This window comes from Leopardus geoffroyi, chromosome A1, assembly GCF_018350155.1.
Source record: "Leopardus geoffroyi isolate Oge1 chromosome A1, O.geoffroyi_Oge1_pat1.0, whole genome shotgun sequence".
NCBI classification, from domain to species: domain Eukaryota; kingdom Metazoa; phylum Chordata; class Mammalia; order Carnivora; family Felidae; genus Leopardus; species Leopardus geoffroyi.
Window position 1 is genome coordinate 1,797,048 of NC_059326.1, and position 22,242 is coordinate 1,819,289.

A 22,242-nucleotide genomic window follows, 5' to 3' on the forward strand; every position below is an offset into this window, starting at 1 on the left:
AAAGGAGAAAAGCAACCTGTCCTGTTTTACTTAGGACAAACACAGAAGCATGTACTCTTTTCAGTGGCACTCTTCCTTGGCCTTCACCACCAGAAATGAAAAGCAAGACTTACTGTGAAAAACAGCTCCATAACTCTGCTATCCAGAAGAGTCTCCCGCCAGGACTCTGTTGGCTTTAACAGCACATTTTGTGAAGATTCAAACATAGCTATATAATGTCTGCCCAGTTATCTGGTGTCAAGGTCAACAACAATAACATTCTTACTTTGTCTAAAGTATAAGTATATCCTAAATATAACAGGAGCCATCCAGAAAGAATGTAATGGAAACAGTTTAAGCCTCTTCACATATGCTACATAATTCATGCATGAAGCTTAGGAATAAAAGGCATTAAGTGCTTTAAAAAAAAAAAAAAAAAAGAAAGAACTCTACAGAAATATAAGGTAACAGTTTCATCAGAACTACGTGTCATGCTGCAGGGATATAAAAACTTCGATGATCAGAGATGCTAATGGTGGCAACAGAAGGAAAAACATGCATGTAAAACAGATGTCAAAATACAAGCAAAAAAGGAAAATCAATTTCTGCATGTTTATCCCACCATTTCCCCCCAATATCTTAAGACAGCTCAAACCACATATACAAAATGAGTCTCACAATAGACTACTTGGAAGAACAGCATTTCCGCAAGAAATATATTATTTGGGAAACAAAAAAAAAGAACAAGAATATAGAGCATGCTGAAGCAGAAAAACTCCCACATATTAGATTATGCAAACACCACTTGCAGACAAATAACCTAGTTTACAGACAACTCTGCAGGTGCTCATGGACTAAAAAGCCACTTTGCTGGTGCTCAAGTGTTTCAACATCAAACGTACCCCAAATAGAACAGCATCTTCGCCATATAGAAGTTAACCAGTAACCATCACATATTTCTAAGTGTGCACGAACATAATTCACTCAATGACACTGATGTAGAAACTGAGGTTTTAAGGAAAGGGAGAGCTGTCTGGGCATAAACACAGCAGTTATGCCACTGCACTGGTAACAAATGTCCAGCTAAGTACATCAGCTAAGGCAACATTTGCATCACTCAATGAGAAATTTCACCAACAGTTATCCAAAACTGCAGCTTCCAAAAATCAGACACAAGTTCAAATGCTGTATTTTCCTTAAAGCCCAAATCATTAACAGAGAATATTAAAAGACCGTCATAATGCTGTGGAAACTGTTTTATAAAAGATTATTACTTAACTCTCTTTTGAAATATCTAATATTTTGTCTCTGTAGAGCAAGGGGTAAACGGCGAATTGTTTCAGAAGTCTGCTTGCTTGTTTCTGAAAAAATATTTCTGCTCCAAAAACGTTCTGCAACTCCATCTGACTGATGAATAAAAGTGAAACTCAAGTCAGAGTCACTTAAATTTCACTTTTCTCTTCCTTCATCTGCCACCTTGTGGAGGTGCAGGGAACGGGTTGGAAGCCACAAGAACTGTTAGAACTGGGAATGGAGTAAGCCTGGGTTTTGAAAAGACGAAAAAAAAAATCAGCCCACAAATGCTAAGCTTTAGTGTGTCAATAGTTATTAAAATGATTTCACTTTCTCACCAGGCACCTATTTTGGTCTCACGTTATTCACAGTGTGTTGTGCACTCAGAATATGCAGACTGAATACTACGTATTTTATTTAACATGTCTAAGAACAAAGGCTTGATTATCTTTTAGAGAAACAAAATGAAATATCCGTGGATGAAACCACATAATGTCTAGGATTTGCTTCACAATTATCCAAGGACGGAAGAGTACAGATGAAACAAGAATTTAAAGCTGTTGAAGCTGGATATTTATTTTTGTACATCTTTGAAATTTTCCACAATAAAAGGCTGGAGCCTAAAAAAAGGAGGAGGCTTGAGCATAGGAAATAAAGTACCCGAGTAAGGCAATAAATTCTTTGCGCTTCATAAAACCAATTTCACTTCATCTTTTCCAGTTTTATTCCCCTTAAATTTCAATGTCCCGTTTTATTAATAAAAAGGTAATGATTTTGATATATACTGTTCATTAATGGAAAATATTTATTACTTATGCTAAGTACTATGTTGAGCAGAGATGCATAAAGAAAATCGTGACGATCCAGTTCCAATTTTTTAGGAGTTTGCAATCTGACATTAGAATGGTAACAAATTGTTATTTTGTTGAATATCCAGATCTAACAAACTAAATACACGTGTATAATTTTACTAAATATTTTCACCGAGAAAAATAACAATTTATTAATACTTTATATGCTTACATAAGGTATAGATTTCTTTTTAAGTTAGGGGGATATGAGACACATTCACATAACCATAGTAAAGTGGTTAGTCTCAAAGGAGACCATTTGCCCATTTTCTTGTCAATACAGCCACCCAGGCAGCCAGCAAACGCAAGCTGCTCTAAGAAAGGCAAATACTTCAGGTGCTGGTCAACTGCCAGAGAAAGTTCAAATCTATAACCCCGAAGAACGCTACATAGACAGTTTAAGCACAGAGGGAGAATACTGGGAGAAGTAAAGGGAGCAATACTTACAGAGTTTGCTAGTCTTGGAAATAAGGCAAATCTCATTCCAAGAGGGTAAAGAATCTCCCATATCCTAACTAGGCCAGTTCTAGTCGACAAGGGGTTGGCCACTGTTCTTCAGTGAGTGGAAGGTGAAAACTTCAAAGATTAGTAAGTATTGCAAAAGGAAACAAAACCTAAACCAAGATACTTGTTTAATTCTCTTTTCTACCCTTGATTTAGAAAATGTATATGCTCCATAAATTCTTTTGGATATCAAAGATTTATATTAAGAGAAAATGGACAGATATACATTCAAGCGAGGGCTTTTTCCAGGTATGAAATGGACATAATTGCAATTGCTCACCTAAACATAGGGTTCAAAATAATCTTCAAATATTTAATTTTTTTTTAAAACTTTTTTAACATTTATTTATTTTTGGGACAGAGAGAGACAGAGCATGAACGGGGGAGGGGCAGAGAGAGAGAGGGAGACACAGAATCGGAAACAGGCTCCAGGCTCTGAGCCATCAGCCCAGAGCCCGACGCGGGGCTCGAACTCACGGACCGCGAGATCGTGACCTGGCTGAAGTCAGACGCTTAACCGACTGCGCCACCCAGGCGCCCCAATATTTAATTTTTTAAAAATCCTGGTTTCAGCTTCCCTGATCTTGGTCTGTTTTAAGCATACTTTTCCTGGTGCCTCGTATGTATGGCCAAATTTGCTCTAAAAGCTGACAATCAGCGTATTCTTTAAATGATGTTAATTCCGTACATTTTGCTAACAGCACATGGAGATCTGTGAGGTTAATATCTGACACCTGTCAGGAAATACCTTTCCCCCCAGTTATCTTAAATTTCATTTGAGTTTTGTTTTCCAACTCCAAACCTAGACGGGACTTTTATCTCTGGCATGATATTTGCCTTCTACTAGAAAGCTCATTTATAACACACTTTGCTAAGAGGTTACCCTAACTGTTCTTTGAAGAATTGCTCTACAACACTGCAAACTTAACTACCTTCTCTTTTAAGTCAGCCCGGCACAGCCACTAACACCATTTCATCATAATAAAAGTGCACATAGACTCCCGTTGGTACAGTAAGATACAACCACGTGTATCCACGTGACCATTCCCAAAAGCATTTTAATAAAAACTTGAAAACAAAACAAAACAAAAGCAAAGCAGTGTCATAATAATGGATGGAGCAAATTTTTAAGAACAGAGCTATTCAGACAAGAAAGACATGTTTTAGGTGGCAGACTGTGCTGTGAGCTGCTGAAGTGCTTGCCTTTGAATGAGAGGCTCTGAGGGTCCTTCCGAGTACTTGAAATACTGTTACTATGGATGTACAAGTGTTACTTTGCAACTTAAAAAAAAAGTGAGAAGCACATCACAGTGTGAAAAGAACAGTCATATACAGATCTGGACCACATCTGTACACTCAAAATGTAAAAAATTCAGGTATTTCAATTTTTAATTTGTTACTGCCAATTCACTATTTCTGTGTATATGTATGTGTGTGTGTGTGTATATGTATGTATATGTGTGTATATATATATATGTATATATGACACCCCAAAATATCACTTCTCCAGATAATTCATAGTGTAGCTTACTTAAAAAAAATTTTTTTTCAACGTTTATTTATTTTTGGGACAGAGAGAGACAGAGCATGAACGGGGGAGGGGCAGAGAGAGAGGGAGACACAGAATCGGAAACAGGCTCCAGGCTCTGAGCCATCCGCCCAGAGCCCGATGCGGGGCTCGAACTCACGGGCCGCGAGATTGTGACCTGGCTGAAGTCGGACGCTTAACCGACTGCGCCACCCAGGCGCCCCAACTTACTTTAAAAACAAAACAAAGACTACCTCTAAAATTCAGAGATCTATCTAGCATTTCTATTCTTAAGACAACAATTTAAAAAATGATGTCAAGTTTAAGTAAAGCAAAAGTTTCTTTCAAAAACAACAGTTTCCTTTTCAAAAGCTTCGATTTACATCACTACATTAACATGTCATAATATCTAAACATTATACTGCTTTATCTTTTTTTATCCAAATGTGTCACTAATGAAAGAGAAGTCTGACAATGAAATGATTATTTACTAATTAATCATTCATTATACATTTTATATACCTGTCAGATTTTACAAGACGCATAAGTCACAACAGATTGACACTGGTTAAATAGCTATCATTTACCAAATCTGCATCAGATTCTAAATCAAGAATCTTCTTGGGCTATGGCTTTAAACATTTATCTACAATAAATACTGAACTCAAGTAATTTATATTTAAAAAAAATTTTTTTTTCAACGTTTATTTTTATTTTTGAGACAGAGAGAGAGCATGAATGGGGGAGGGTCAGAGAGAGAGAGAGGGAGACACAGAATCTGGCTTGAACTCACGAACCGCGAGATCATGACCTGAGCCGAAGTCGGACGCTTAACCGACTGAGCCACCCAGGCGCCCCAATAATTTATATTTTGTATCAGAATAATTCATTTGTAACCAAAGAAAATAAAGTGCAGTAAGACAGCCATACAGAGAGCTGCTTTCAGTCTTTTAATGATCCTATGTCTTTTCAAAAATCTGTCATCCACATCTAATCTTACTTTACCTTCCCATACTTTCACCAGATTCAAAAATCACGAGTTACAGGACAATGATGTCTCTGTCACTGTACCAAATAGAAGCCCGCAAGGGTTCAAATTCTGAAGTGCTAAAACCCAAGCAGTCATCTAAGCTCAACACTATCTTAACCCTCTAGAAAATCAGCTGTAGTCAGATGTAAATTCAACTGCACCTCAGAACAGTGAAGTATTAACTCTATGTTCTCTACCCTCTCTTCACAACGATCCTATCGAGCTCTAAAATTCTCTTCGGGAAAGCTCAGCAAATTCTAAGAACTCAAAGGCATATAAATGTACCACCTGTCCTATTTTATAACTATATGACCAGAGACAAACACACTAGGCTAAGAGCCAGAAGGACAGAATCGAATCCCACCCTGCTACGGAGAGTCACCGGAGTCCCGAGCAACAAGTCTTGAGGCTTGAAACAACAAACGGTATTATCAGTAAGCACGTATCTTAACATGAGAGAAGAAAAGTCATCTTGGGAAATACACGGGTCCTTATGTATGCAAATAAGTTCTTGTTGGTCTAACATCTTTAGTAAGGGTATCGTCTTGTGGCGGTAGCAGACTGTAAAAAGTCGATGAGTGATACGGTAACTGTGAATCATCCTCAAGCAACTGCAGAGAGTCTGAAAATTCCCACAGCCTATTCTTTTTTTTTTTTTTTAATTTTTTTTTTCAACGTTTATTTATTTTTGGGACAGAGAGAGACACAGCATGAACGGGGGAGGGGCAGAGAGAGAGGGAGACACAGAATCGGAAACAGGCTCCAGGCTCTGAGCCATCAGCCCAGAGCCCGACGCGGGGCTCGAACTCACGGACCGCAAGATCATGACCTGGCTGAAGTCGGACGCTTAACCGACTGCGCCACCCAGGCGCCCCTCCCACAGCCTATTCTTATAAATACTTCATGATATAGGAAGATCCTGTGGCAACAATGAACATTTTACAAAAGTAATAAAAACTTTCATTTCTCCATCTTCCCATATTCTTTTTAAGCTACCTTATTTATAAAACCAAGCTTCAGAAGCAAAGGGAAGCCAAGTTTTTCTTCTTAAATATTTAACCTCTGTCACTATAAATTCTTCTAACAACAAAAACGGTTATTTCTCTTTCTGGCACAACACAGAACCAATGAGCCCAGGCTTAGTAAGACAGCATTCAGTCCAAGTAACCAAAAGTCCTTCGAAATAAAGGAGAACTGACCTCACCTGAATGTTTTCCCAAGCCTTCCCTGCAAATAGTAACATCGGCTTTACTGGAAATCCTAATTTAGGTGAAGGCTTCTATATCCCATTACTATTTTATGATCCAGTTAGCTTTACCCAAGAGACAGAGTTGAAATTTTTTTTTTATCAAAACCAAATCAGATCCACAAAAATAGAATCTCAATAAAAGGCAGCGTAACCAAACTAAAAAAAGAAGTATTAAAGCCAACATACCAAACATACCTGCCAAACATTCTTATTACAAATGATACTGTCACTTATGATTAGCATTGCCAAAACCCTTAAGCATTTACGGACACCAGGTGAACTACTAGCTAAATAATCTTAGCAGCAAAAACAAACATCCCAGAACTGAAATAACACTTCAGAATCAAATCACCTTACCTCAATAATTAAATAACATATATTTGTTAAGCATCTATTACTACATGCCAGACTGTGCAAGGTGCTGAAACAACACAGTGAACAAAAAACATGACCCATGTTCTCATGAACTTCTAAATGAGTAAACAGATTTACTCAAATAAGCTACAAATGAAAACTTACAGCTGAGAAGTGAGCCAAGAGGAGAAAATCACACATAACATGCATATGAGAAACCACAGCAAAAGAAACCATTCAAGGTGCACAACTGCGGCACACTTAGGAGGTGATCAGGCGAAGGGGAGGGGTCCAGGCAGAAAAACCCATGTGAGAAGGTGCCATGGCAGAAAGGAAACGGCCTGGGAGAACAGCTTCACCAAATGAGCAAACAAGAGTTTTGAGGAAGAGGCAGAAATCAAACCACCCAGGACTGTAGAGCCCGTTTTTAAATTGGGATGACCCCATGACAGAGGATCACAGGACTAGGGACACTTTCTTTGGACAGTAGTGATCTGCAACAGAATCAAAAGCAGGTGGATTCTGTCTCAGTTTCCTTCAGCAGACTGGGATCGGGGCACAATGGCTGAGTAATTATGATCAGCTCAATGGGCCAGGGGGTGATTCTGACATCTACCACAACCCACGAGCCTAGTATACGTTGCTCCACCAGCCTGGGGTGGAGGACACTTTCATGAATCACCTTCTACACATGTAAAACCTAAATATAATAAGTCCTGAATAAAAATAAGGATTTGTAGATGACACTGTATATATAATACTATTTTTAATCCACTAAACATAATATTTGAGCTAATAAACAAATTCAGCAACATCACATAGTACAAGATTAACATTAAAAATGTATTTCTAGGGGCGCCTGGGTGGCTCAGTGGTTAAATGTCCAACTTCGGCTCAGGTCATGATCTTGCGGTCCTTGAGTTCAAGCCCCGCTTCGGGCTCTGTGCTGACAGCTCAGAGCCTAGAGCCTGCTTCGGATTCTGTGTCTCCCTCTCTCCTTGCCCTTCCCCTGCTCACTCGCTCACTCTCTCTCTCTCTCAAAAATAAACAAATAAACATTAGAAACAAATTTTAAACTGTATTCTTACGTACTAACAATGAATATGAAAATAATTTTAAAATCAACTCCATTTATAATTGAATTAAAAAGAATAAAATATACATGAATGAAGTTGACAAAAGAATTCCAAACGTTCTACTCCAAAAACTATAAAATATTGTTGGAAGAAGTTAAAGGTCTAAATAAACGGAAAGATATCCCATGTTCATGGACCAGAAAATTTAACAATGTTAACATGACAATACTCCCAAAATTCATCTACAGATTTAGCACAATACCTATATCAAAATCCCAGCTGCTTTTCCTGCAGAAATTGATAAACTGATCCTAAATTTCATATGGAAATGCAAGGGACACAGAGAAGATAAAATAATCTTCAAAAAAAGAATAAAGTTAGAGGACTCACACTTCCTGATTTCAAAACTTACTACAAAGCTATAATAATCAAGACACTGTGGCAGTGGCACAGTAACAGACATAAAGACCAACGGAAGAGAAATAAGGAGCCAGAAACATACCGTCACATTTACAACTGGAAAATACTTTTTTTCAACAAATGATACAGGAACAACAGGATATTCACCAAAAAAATGAAACTGGATCTTCACCTTTCACCATATACAAAAACTAACTTAAAATGATGACAGACCTAATGTATGACTGACCTAACTGTATGGGCTAAAAAACCATAAAACTCTTAGAAGAAAATATAAGATTAAACCTTTGTGACCTTAAGAACAAGAATAAAGTTAGGGCGCCTGGGTGGCTCAGTTGGTTGAGCATCCTAACTCTTAATTTCAGATCAGGTCATGATCCCAGGGTCACGGGATCGAGCCCCACATTGGGTTCTATGCCAAGTGTGCTTGAGATTCACATTCTCTCTCTCTCTCTCTCTCTCTCTCTCTCTCTCTCTCTCTCTCTCCAACTCCCTTCTCCCTTGCTCCTGCATTCTAAAAATAAAGGACAAGGACAAAGTCAGAGGATTGACACAATCCAACTTACTATAAAGCTACAGTAATTAAGACAGTGTGGTATTGGAAAAAGAATGGACAAATAGATATATGGAACAGATAAAGAGATTAGAAACAGACCCACATAAATATAGTCAAATAATCTTTAATAAAGGGGCAAAGGTAATACAATGGGGTAAAGACAGTCTTTTCAACAAATAATGTTTGAACAACTGGACCTTTAATGCAAAAAAACCCAAAAAAACAAAAGCAAATTTAGACACAAACCTTACACCCTTTACAAAAATTTACTCAAAACGCATCACAGACCGAAATGTAAAACACAAAACTAAAACTCCTAGAATATAGGAGAAAATCTAGACGAACAATGACTTGACAATGACCTTTTAGATACAATACCAAAGTCACGATCCAGGACAGAAAAAAATGGTAGGATGAACTTCATTAAAATTAAAAACTTCTGCTCTGTGAAGGAAATGTTAACAGAATAAGACAGTAAGCCACAGATTAGTCGAATATATTTGCAAAAGATATTTCTGGTAAAAGACTATTACACTATCCCAAACCCACAAAAACCTTTAAAGTTCAACAATAAGAAAAACAGCCTGGTTGGAAAAACGGGCCAGACCTTACCAGACACGTCACCAAAGATATACAGATGGCAGTAAGCACGTGGAAATATGCTCCACGTCGTGGTCACCAGGGATATATGCAAATTAAAACAACAGTAAGATACCAGTACAACCTACCCCTTTGGCCAAAATCTAGAACAGACAACACCAAATGCTTACAAGGATGTGCGGCTGAAGGCACACTCATTCCTTGCTGGTGGGAGTGCAGAACCGTGCAGCCACTTTTGAGGTCAGTTTGGCAGTTTCGGATAAAACTAAACATACTCTTACCAAGCAATCCAGCAATTGTGCTCCTGGGTATTTACATAAAGGAGCTGAAAATTTTTGTTCACACAAAAACCTGCAAATGCATGTGGAGCCATTACTGCTAAAACTTAGGGGGAAAGAAGGATACGGGAAATCTCTGCACCTTCTGCTCAATAGTGCTATGAAACTAAAATTCCTCTTCAAAAGTCTATTAAAAAAAAATCTCTCTTGGGAATACAAGCTGGTGCAGCCGCTCTGGAGAACAGTATGGAGGTTCCTCAAAAAGCTGAAAGTCGAACTACTCTACGACCCAGCAATTGCACTACTAGGTATTTACCCAAGGGATACAGGTGTGCTGTTTCGAAGGGACACAGGCACCCCCGTGTTTATAGCAGCACTATCGACAATAGTCAAAGTATGGAAAGAGCCCAAATGTCCATCGATGGATGAATGGATAAAGAAGATGTGGTGTGTGTGTGTGTGTGTGTGTGTGTGTGTGTGTGTGCGCGTGTGTGTGTGTATATATGTAAATATATATAAAATATATATGTGTATGTACATACATATAATATATATAGTATACTGTACGTATATAATATATATACACACATACATACATACACACGATGGAGTATTACTCGGCACTCAAAAAGAATGAAATCTTGACATTTGCAACTACGTGGATGGAACTGGAGGGTATTATGCTAAGTGAAATTAGTCAGAGAAAGGCAAAAATCATATGACTTCACTCATATGAGGACTTAACAGATGTCAAGAAGAGACAGAACAGATGAACATATGGGAAGGGAAACAAAAATAATATCAAAACAGGGAGGGGAACAAAACAAAAGAGACTCATAAATATGAAGAGCAAACAGGGTCACTGGAGGGAGTGGGCGGGGAGGGGGATGGGCTAAATGGGTAAGGGGAATTAAGTAATCTACTCCTGAAATCATTGTTGCACTATATGCTAATTTGAATATAAATTAAAAAAAATAAAATTAAAATTAAAAAAAATCTTTCTGACCTTAAGTTATATACAGAGCAGTCTCACAAATATATCCAAAAGCAGAAACAACAAAAGAAAAACAGATAAATCAGACATCATCAAAATTAAAAAATTTCTATGTTTCAAAGGCCATTACCAATAAAGTAAAAAAGACAACCAACAAAATAGGAGACTTACTTTAGATTTTAATAATATATACTCTTACAACTCAAAGATTAAAAAAAATACTAACTCAATTTAAAAATGAACAAAGGATCTGAACAGATATTTCTTTAAAGATACACAAATGACCAAAAAAAAAAAAAAACCAAATGAAATGATGCTCAATAGCATTTATCAATAGGGTAAGGCAATTCTTAGCCACAACAAGATACCACTTTGTATGAAACAAGATGGTTATAAACAAAAAAACAGAAACAAATGTTGGTAAGGGTGCAGACAAAATGGAATACTCATATACTACAATGTTAATGCAAAAGTAGTGTAGGTATTGTGGAAAACAGTCTGATAGTTCCTCAAAATGTTAAAAACAGTTATCATATGACCTAGCAATTCCACTCCTGCATATACACCCAAGAGAAGTGGAAACATACATCGAGTATGGAAAAAGATGTTCCCAGCAGCAGCATTCTGTACGGAAAATTATTTTAAAACAATGGAAAGAACTCAAATGACCATCGACTGATCAGATGAACAGAGAAATAAAACACAGTACTATGCACACAGTGGAATATTACTTGGCAATAAAAAGGAATGGAATACTGACACATGCTACAACATGAATAAACCTCAAAAACATGCCACATAAAACTGACAAAAAACCCACGTATTGTATGGTTCCATTTATTTATTTATTTATTTATTTAATGTTTTATTTATTTTTGAGAGAATGAGAGAGAGAGAGAGAGAGAGAGAGAGCGCGCGCGAGAGCGAACACGTGATCAGGGGAGGGACAGAGAGAAAGAGAGACACGGAATCCGAAGCAGGCTCCAGGTTCTGAGCCATCAGCACAGAGCCTGACGTGGGGCTCAAACCCATGAACTTCAAGATCATGACCTGAGTTGAGGTCAGATGCTTAACATTAGACCGAGCCACCCAGGCACCCCTGTATGGTTCCATTTAAATAAAACATCCAGAATAAGAATTATCTATAGAGACAGAATGTGGATTAGCAGTTGCTATTAAAAGGGAGTGGAGGTGAGTGGGAATGCAGGGTGGGAATGTTAAAGGGTATGCTATGGGGTTTCTTATTGGAGTGATAAATATTCCCTATATCAATGGTGGTGATGGTTGCACAACTCTGAGTAAACTTTAAAGAAAACACTTAACTGTACATTTTAAATGTATGACTTGTATGGTATGTGAATTATATCACAATGCCTTTAAAAAAACAATATATCTTAGGTCTCAAAATTTATGCTATGTCCACATGTATCTTTTTTAAAAAAATTCCAAACTTAAGTTTTTTTTTTTTAATTTTCTTTAAAAAAAATTTTTTTTAACGTTTATTTATTTTTGAGACAGAGAGAGACAGAGCATGAACGGGGGAGGGTCAGAGAGAGGGAGACACAGAATCTGAAACAGGCTCCAGGCTCTGAGCTGTCAGCACAGAGCCCGATGCGGGGCTCGAACTCACAGACCGGGAGATCGTGACCTGAGCCGAAGTCAGCCGCTTAACCGACTGAGCCACCCAGGTGCCCCAAACTTAAGTTTTTAAATATGAATCCTCAATTAAGAATACAGTTGTAGGACTTTGTTTTTTTAATGATTTTATTTTTAAGTAATCTCTACACCCAATGTGGGGCTTTAACCCACGATCCCAAGATCAAGAGTCACATGGGGGCACCTGTGTGGCTCAGTCAGTTGAGCTTCTGACTTCGGCTCAGGTCATGATCTTGCAGTTTGTGGGTTCAAGCCCTGCATCAGGCTCTGTGCTGACAACTCGGAGTCTGGAGCCTGCTTCGGATTCTGTGTCTCCCTGTCTCTGCACCTACCCTGCTAGCACTCTATCTCTCTGTCTGCCTCTCTCAAAAATAAACAAACATTTTAAAAAAACCTTTTTTTTTTTTTTAAGGAAAAAAAAAAGTCACATGTTCTATTCTTGGTGCCCCAAGAATACTTTTAATGAAACCACAAGACATAATGTACCAAGTAGACATTTTAGATGACTTATAAACATGGGTTTAAAATGTTAAAGTCTTCCATATATGACAATTCCCCACTTCCTTCTTTTTTGTGAAGGAAATTGATATATAATGAGGAATATTTACTATCCTCAGTGGATTAAAAAATAGAGAGCCTGGGGGCTCCTTGGTGGCTCAGTGGGTTAAGTGTCTGACTTCGGCTCAGGTCATGATCTCATGGTTCATGGGTTCAATCCCCAAGTCAGGCTCTGTGTTGACAGCTCAGAGCCTGGAGCCTGCTTCGGATTCTCTGTCTCCCTCTCTCTGTACCTTCCCCTCTCACACTCTGTCTCTCAAAAATAAATAAATGTTAAAAAGAGAGAGAGAGAGCGCGCACACGTGCCTAAGATTAAAAATGCAAAAGACTATAGTATATCATGTTTACCCCAATTAGATTACATTTCCATTACTTTCATACAGTTAATGCTACACATTTAGATGTGGATAAATGTTTTGGTGGTTAGGGCAGAGAACTTTCAAAGGTTATCTAGCTCTTTTTTGCATTCCATTCCAATATGTTGGTTACTTACCTATCCTAGTGTAGGATTAGCCATCAAAACAGATGTGAAGAGAGAGAAAAGGCCTAATTCCCTCTAACAAGCAACTTAAAAATCCGATTCAAGGCTGAGCTGCAGAATCACAATACTAATATTAATCACTGGTTATATCCACCAGAACTGTCTAGGGTGGGTGGCTGTGTAATCTTCATATATAAAGATCACCCTATCAGCCCACTGTCAGTGGAACAGTGACTTTGCATTAACTGGTAACAGATTCGCACAAACACTTTTTTTCCCAGTGCAAATAATGGTCAAATCTGCTAAAAGACAAATGATCAGGGTAGACAGTACAGCTCTACCCATGGCAAAAGCAGTTTACTTAACCGATAAAAAGATTAAACCCACATGGTCTTAATGCTCTCTCTGAACCACAGCTTTCTAAAACCAATGAAAAAACCCTGCCATCAAAATTAAAATGCACAGAAAGGCCTTCAAGAATTTACTGTAGATATTAATAAACAAAAACCCTATATACAATTGTAATTTCTGGAGTATTCACTACTCACTCAAACCTAACACATGGGAAAAACATGGATTTAGTGGCTAGCTCTTTTACCATCTTCCCATCAATATCATTCTGCAAATACTACAATCTTAAGCTCGATACTTCAGAGCACAGGATTACCACGTAAGTAGCGGCATTCATTAAGAATTTATTGAACTGATAACCTAGACAGTTCACGGAATTAAGAACTCAATGGATTCCTTTATAAATAATTAAGTAATTTTAAAGAAAGTCATTTTCTAATGAGAAATCCTGCATTTAAAGGAATTAAGTCAGATCTGCCCAACAGACACCTACATAAATGATCTAACTTACTGAGCCAAAGGGGCACCAAAAGACACTGCTCTTGGCACACAGGGTTCGACTGTTAAGTTGCCTGTGGCCTTAAATTCCTAAGCAATTAAGAGAGTTAAAAAGTTCAGCTTCCTCTTGGGGAGACTTTTTTCTACTGCTCAATCCATTCCTCCCTGCTCCTGTATGGATTCAAACTACATAAAGTAGTAAGTGAAAAATCCATGGGCTCACGAAGAGAAAATAAAACTGCAGAGCCCTGTTCATGCAAAAGCAAAGAACTTAGTGGGCATCCTCTTGTTCACTCTCCAACCACCTGCAGGTTGACATCAAAAATCAGTTTTGTTAACTGTCTCCTACAGCCAAAGGCCCTACTGTCTCTGGTAGTTATATGTAACTACAGTATGAATAATGGGATAATAACTGCAAGTCATTAGGGGGATATCACGGGCAAGAAAACAGATACAAGAACTACCAAGTTCAAAGTTCAACTACAAAATATTTTTCAAAATATTATAGTATAGTGAACACATAATTTAGCATAATCAATTGTAACCTAAGATTGAAGGACTACTCTCGACATAACCTTTCCTTCTAATGGCCTGAAGTCAGAAATTCTTCTGGCTGGTTCCTCCTGGATATGTTTCTTGTAAAGCAGAAATATACCTGGAAGGATAATACAGCTACTTCATACACTGGTTAATGACTTTACAGATCGACTTTCCTTTTAAAGTGTATAATACCAGTATAAATAGAGAACAGTTTGGGGAAGAACTAAAAAAAAGAATTGAAGAAGAAACTTCGTAATGGCTTTATACATCCTCTCTCTCCCTCTCTCTCACACACACAGACACACAGACACACACACACACACACACACACACACACAGACACACACACACACACAGACACACACACACACACACACACACACACTTAAAAACTCTATCAGTGGGGTGCCTGAGGGGCTCAGTCGGTTAAGTGTCCGACTTCGGCTCAGGTCATGATCTCACAGTTCGTGAGTTGGAGCCCCGCGTCGGGCTCTGGGCTGACAGCTCGGAGCCTGGAGCCCACTTCAGATTCTGTGTCTCCCTCTGTCTGCCCTCTGTTGCTTACACTCTCTCACATTATCTCAAAAATAAATAAACATTAAAAAAAATTTTTTTTTGACTCTATCAGATACTGATGTCTACCACTTTGCTCCCTACTTTTGAACAAACCTGGACAAAGCTGATCAAAACAGCATTTGAGAGCTAAGAAACTTGGGTCATGGTGGCAGGCATGCCATGCATCCTAAAGCTTACTATCTTCCTCACTACCTGAACTGCATCCTAGGCTATCTAAAAATCCACATCATTGGCTTATCTAGTAAGTGTAAGATCGCATTTTCTTGCTTCAATTCTGATTTCTTTCCCTTGGGCAATAAATAGGTTCATCTCTCCAAAGTACAAAGTACAAACCCAAACCAAAGGTTTAAGTGTCTCAAATCCTCATTCCATTCCTCACAGTTCATGGTCTATGGAATATCTATACTTTCTACCTCATCAATGACCAGTCACTACTCATTCACTGAAATGGCTTTTGCGCAATGCATAAACAGCTCTTCACATGACTATCTATGTCCTGATACCCAATCTACGTCTTCCCTGTCAGTATCAGAGTATGTCTATTACCTTTATTTTTTTATTTTATTATTTTTTTTTTTCAACGTTTATTTATTTTTGGGACAGAGAGAGACAGAGCATGAACGGGGGAGGGGCAGAGAGAGGGAGACACAGAATCTGAAACAGGCTCCAGGCTCTGAGCCATCAGCCCAGAGCCTGATGCGGGGCTCGAACTCACGGACCGCGAGATCGTGACCTGGCTGAAGTCGGACGCTCAACCGACTGCGCCACCCAGGCGCCCCTTACCTTTATTTTTTGAAACGCCCACGTATCTTTGCTTCCCAGACTACTCACCTGGTTATCCCTCTGCTTATCTAAACTGCCCACTGCCCTGCTCAATCTCTTTTGCTTCTTCCTGGTTCTTACTACTGTTGGAGCCAAAGATTCTACCACTGATCTTCTCTGCTTCTCTTTGATCTTTCTCACTCCCTTTACTTCAGTGGCTCCGTAACAGGAATATCTCCCAAAACTTTATCCTCACCCTTAATCTCCCTCTATAACTTACCCTGACAACAGGCAGTTGATCCGTATGGCACGATTTCTTTTTTTTTTTTTTAACGTTTATTTATTTTTAGGACAGAGAGAAACAGAGCATGAACGGGGGAGGGGCAGAGAGAGAGGGAGACACAGAATCAGAAACAGGCTCCAGGCTCTGAGCCATCAGCCCAGAGCCGACACGGGGCTCGAACTCACGGACCGCGAGATCGCGACCTGGCTGAAGTCGGACGCTTAACCGACTGCGCCACCCAGGCGCCCCTTTATGGCACGATTTCTAACCCTTGACATGACTGATATTTTTAAAGACTTGAGACTTCATTCACATACTACACAATTTACTCATTGACTGTACAACTCAACGGTTTTTCAAGTTATACGACCGTCACCATGATATAATTTTAGAACACTTTCATCTCCAAAATGGAGCTCTATGCACTTAAGCCATCATCTCCTACTTCCTCCAACCTCCTGGCCCTAGGTAACTACTCATCTGTCTGTCTCCACAGACCTGCCTACTCTGAACATTTCCTACGAATGGAATTCTACAACATGCAGTCTTTTGTGAATGAATTCTTTCACTTAAGATGTATGATGTTTCCAAGGTGTATCCATTTTGTTGCATGTATCAGTACCAGCCTTCCTTTTTATTGATGAATAATATTCTGCTATGTGAGTAAACCACATTTATCCATTCATCAGTTGATGGCTACTTGGGTCACTTCCACTTGTTGCCCATTATAAATAATACTGCTAAGTACATTCACATAAAAGTTTTTGTATGGGTCACTATTGACCTTTTGGGCACAGTAACTGCTTCTCGTGGGAGCTGTCCTGTGCATTCTAGGGTGTCTAGTAATACCCCCGGCTTCTACTCACCAGTTGCCTAAGTAGCACTCCCCTAGTTGTGATAACCAAATATGTCTCCAGACATGGCCAAGTGTCCCAAGTATGCAAAATCACCCCAACTGAGAACCCCTGCTGTAGAGTTAGGATTTCTTTAGCGAAACCCTGTGTGCACATTAATCTTGACCCAAGATCACTGCAAATTAATTATGACAGGACGAACAGTCTTAAATACTAATAAATATCTCAATATTCAATCCGCGTATCCTTTCCATTAATATCTCTCTGCACATCTTAGCTCCACTGTTGAGTCAGTGTCCACTGGCTTCACAATAACATTTTTAGGTCATAATTTACACATTTCTCTGTAAGAAATTTCCAAAAGCTTCAGCAGTCAATTACTCAAAATTTCCTCCCAAACAACCTAATATATATTTCAGGTTATAAGCATGTCCTTTCATTTATCAACAAATATTTATGTAATACCTACTAAATACAAAATTGGTAGGCTGAGCATGCATATCTAACCCTATAGATCATTTATTCATATGAATAATTTCTCCTATCAATTCTTTTGGTATTCCAAATTAAAAACTGATGTTAGGGCAACTAAATTACACATTAACAGACACAGTAATCATTCACCACCATGACATATATCAGGTACTTCCTACTTCCCCAGCCTCTTCTAGATTTATTTATTTATTTATTTATTTATTAAATGTTTTATTTATTTTTGAGAGCAAGAAAGACAGAGCATGAGCAGGGGAGGGGCAGAGAGAGGGAGACACAGAATCCAAAGCAGGCTCCAGGCTCTAAGCTGTGAGCAGAGCCTGACGCAGGGCTCAAACTCATGAACTGTGAGATCAAACCCTGAGCCAAAGTGGGACGCTTAACTAACTGATCCCCCCTCCTCCCCGCATCCCACCTCTTCTGCCTTTCTAATCAATGGTCAAACATCTGTTGGGATACCTGATATCCACATGCAAAAGAATAAAGCTGGACCACTATCTCACATCACACACAAAACTTAACCCAAAACGGATCAAAGTCTTCAATATAAGAGCTTATATGTAAGAAGCCAGTCTTAGAAGAAAACACAGGCATAAATTTTCATGACCTTGGATAAAGCAATGATTTCTGAGATATGACAACAAATGAAAAAATAAATAAATTGGACATCATCAAAATGCAAATTTTCTGTGTTTCAAAGGACAACATAAAAAAGTAAAATGCGACTCACAGAAATGGAGGAAATACGTGAAAATCGTGTATTTAAGAGACTTGTATCCAGAATATAAAAGAACTATTACAACTCAATTTTAAACAGACAAACCAATTAAAGTATAGACAAAGGATCTGAATAGCAGTTTTCCAAAGAAGATAAACAATGGCCTATACCTACATAAAATGTTTAATAAATTAATCATCAGGGTAATGCAAATCAAAACGCAATGAGATCCTGCTTCGTACGAAACAGGATGGCCATGGACACACAGATTACGAAGTCTTAGCCAGGATGTAGAGAATCTGGAACACTCATATACTGCTGGTGGGAATGTAAAATGGTACAGCCACTCCAGAAAACAGCTTGGCAACTCCTCAAAAGGCTAAACACAGAGTTTCCACATGACCAGCAATTCTACTCCTAGGTGTATCTCACAGAAACGAAAATATAAGTCCAAACATAAACTTACGATGAATGCTCACAGCAGCAGCATTATTCACAGTAACCAAAGAACTGAAACCACCCGTCAATAAGTTGATCAATGGATAAATAAAAAATGTGGCATATCTTTACAACAAAAAATTATGTATATGCAGAGACAGAAAGAGAGAAAAAGAAAGGGACAAAATGTTTTCAACTGGTGAATCTTGGTAGTAGGGCATACAGCAATTCTTTGAATTGCTCTTAGTTATCTCCGAATGTTTAGAATTACATCAAAATAAAAAGATGCAAAAGAGAAGCAAATCATAAAAAATTATGAAGAAGGATTGATACTGACAACTTAATACAGCCTCATTTAACATGTATCATTGCAAATGATCAAATATATTTGATACAGGGGCACCTGGGTGGCTCGGTTTGTTAAGCATCCAACTTCAGCTCAGGTCATGATCTCACGGTCCGTGAATTCGAGCCCCACATCAGGCTCTGTGCTGACAGCGTGAAGCCTGGAGGCTGCCTCAGATTCTGCGTCTCCCTCTCTCTCTGCCCTCCCCCCACTCATGCTCTGTCTCTCTTTCCTTCAAAAATAAACATTAAAAAAAATTTTTTTTAATATATATATATGCTACAAGATACATACTTCACAAGGTCCACTTGCTACTCATCTACCTTAAAGATAAATCATTTCTAAAAAGCCATCCACTGACTACATATAACTAGGTTAAACTTGTTCTAGAGGCCCTCTTAACGGTACAAAGCTTAATATCCAATTCCCTCCCCACTGACTGAATAGATCACCAAGAAATTCCCCAAATTAGAAATTATATCAGAATCGGACTCCATGAAACTGATTCTGCTTAATTAGCACTGAAAATGTAGCTTAGTTTAACTCCACTGCCATGCTCCTTCTCCTACACTTAAAGGAAGGACTAGGGAGCCGACAAATGGCGACTTTGCGAACTACGCTCACGAAAGAATTCATTTGTAAGTCACGAAGTAGAATATCCAAAGGTCGAGATGAAGACTTACTTTTCTTTAAACGAGGAATTATTTCCTTCGGGAACACTGTAGCTGTGCTTATTATTTTCAGATGACAGGTTTTCCAAAGCTTTATCTAAATACTTTATAAAAATATTTTATGTGTGTGTATCTTTAGACAAACTTTGTTTCCAAACTCCCAGAGCACTGTTTCCCTCTACAAAACAGTCACTCTTCAGCCAACTACGTTTCCCCCTAAAGCAGAGACTTTAAAATTGGCTCCAATATATGCAGTGTAACTTTTGTTGATTTTCCCTACATTTATAATTAATGTTTTGATAGCTCCATATGGTCTGTTACTTTTTAAATCTGTCTCTAAGTTTTTCAACATCTTTCCTTTTCTTACTAACAAAAACTGGAGCAAAACTTACACTGCAACACTCAAAGGGGAAATTTTTAAAAAAGCAAACTTAAAATATGTGCCTTTTAACAACCCCAAAAAGAATATACTGAAGACATAAAATAAATTACTTGTAGAAAAGTGATTAAAGAGCAAGGATAAAAAGGGAACGTAATTACCGTCACTGTGAGCTCTGCCCCATAAAGCAGCAGCTCACTAGGACTGCCTCGGGGAAAGAAAACTGGAGAACTCAGGGTCTAAGTCACAGACTCAACACCCTATATACAACACATAGTTAGTTTTCTACTACATGAATGTATTAACTTGAAAATGGAAGAAAACACTGTACTTCACCCTACCTGACCCCTTTAAAATTTAAAATTTTACCAGCCAAAAACATTTGTGAATGTAACAACCCTCGGCTCTGTTGGGAGAAAGAGGGGTCTCATCCTAAATCTCTGATACGGCTGAATACGTATTTCCTGTTTGCTTATCGTCTTTTTTCTCCTAAACAGATTCCCTCTCCTCCTCATCCAGGTCCCCAGGAGGAGACTGATTAAAGACACATACAACAGATTAGATTTCCTATATATCAGATCAAGAAAAAAAGAGCATAATGCAGACAGCTAGCTGATGAACTTCTTTATTCAAAGAAGCTATTACAAGCTCAATAAATACTAGCTAACTCCTGAGAGTTTCAAATGTATTACTACATTAAATTCACTTAACTATCCATATCCCCATTTTATATTTGGAATAACTGAGACTCAGAGACTTTAAGTAATCTGCCTAACATCAGCTAAGAATTTGTCTGATTCAGCTATGAAAAAATTAAGAGACACTAGATAGTATTGCTTTCAATCTATCAACAGGCAGTAAATGTTCTAGAAAGCAAATCATAAACCTTAAACTAAGAACCTGCTTTATAAAAGACAAATTTCTCTACTTCAATAACTGATTTTTTAAAAAGCAGATATATGTACCTACAATGTAACTCACTTAAACTTATTTTATATTACTAATAATTAGCTAGAAATAAAAGTTTGAGATTTTTATTTTAAAAAAGGTCACCAAAGAATAACCGTATTACTCACCTTGTTATCCACACTTGAACAATATCGTCAACCATAAAAATCAAATTAGAGCATGAAAAATTAGTCTTTAAGGTCAGCCAAAAAAATCCAACGTAATTACATGTTACACAGAGAAAATGATTCAGTTTCTTGATAGAAATGCACTTCCCACCTTTTTCCTTTTCCTTCCTAAGAAACACTGGTATTCCTTAGTTAGCAACAGCCCCACTATCCACTAAATGCTTTCATTTATTGAACTCTTTTCTATAAAGTTGTGAGTGAAATTTTAAATCTTGTAAGTCGTCCACTACATTGTATATTATAAAAAGAAAAAAATTAAATTCCATTTCTAAAAAAAGCATATTTTCTTTCAACAATGTGCTTTACAAACCTGCAAAGATAAAACGTTTTTAGCCATAATTAAGTAATCTATGAAAATCACCACAATTCAGTTGTTAAAAGGATATAATTTGGAGGAAGAAAGTTCCAGCTCAAGACTTGATTGGCGAGGGCAAGGTAACGCTGAAATACCGAAGACATCTGAGCATTGAGGTTTTCCCGCCTGCTGAATTCCTGAAGAACTTCAACTGTTAGCATGAAGATCTGACGAAGGTCTTCTTCCTGTAATAAATAAATCACACGTATTTTTCGATCAAAAGCTTATTCAAAATGTATTCCCATTTAAGAACCATAAAACAAAACAAACAAAACCCCTAAAATTTCCGATGGAAACCACTACCTCCTTAAGAAAATTTTCCATTTTTAGGCCTGCTCATAATTTATAGCACGGTATGCTTTCCAGTGACACCGGTCGGAACGCATCTACTTAATACAAATGCTCGAGAAGTCGAGTCTTTGACAGCTACTACAGA

At 38.0% G+C, this 22,242-nt stretch overlaps 1 protein-coding gene across 5 annotated transcripts in view; it reads right to left on the minus strand.

The window, feature by feature from the left end:
* The window catches only part of XPO4 (exportin 4), a 119,649-nt gene that overhangs the window by 45,602 nt on the left and 51,805 nt on the right, over nucleotides 1-22,242 (minus strand). For 4 of the 5 annotated variants that reach the window (XM_045444239.1, XM_045444263.1, XM_045444250.1 and 1 more), the window contains 2 exons: nucleotides 21,838-21,991; nucleotides 114-226 (listed from right to left, as the gene is read on the minus strand). In XM_045444239.1, the coding sequence (XP_045300195.1) occupies nucleotides 114-226; nucleotides 21,838-21,991 (267 nt within the window). Of the gene's footprint in view, nucleotides 1-113; nucleotides 227-21,391; nucleotides 21,405-21,812; nucleotides 21,992-22,242 lie in introns of all 5 variants that reach the window. The other variant, XM_045444247.1, reaches the window with a different exon arrangement.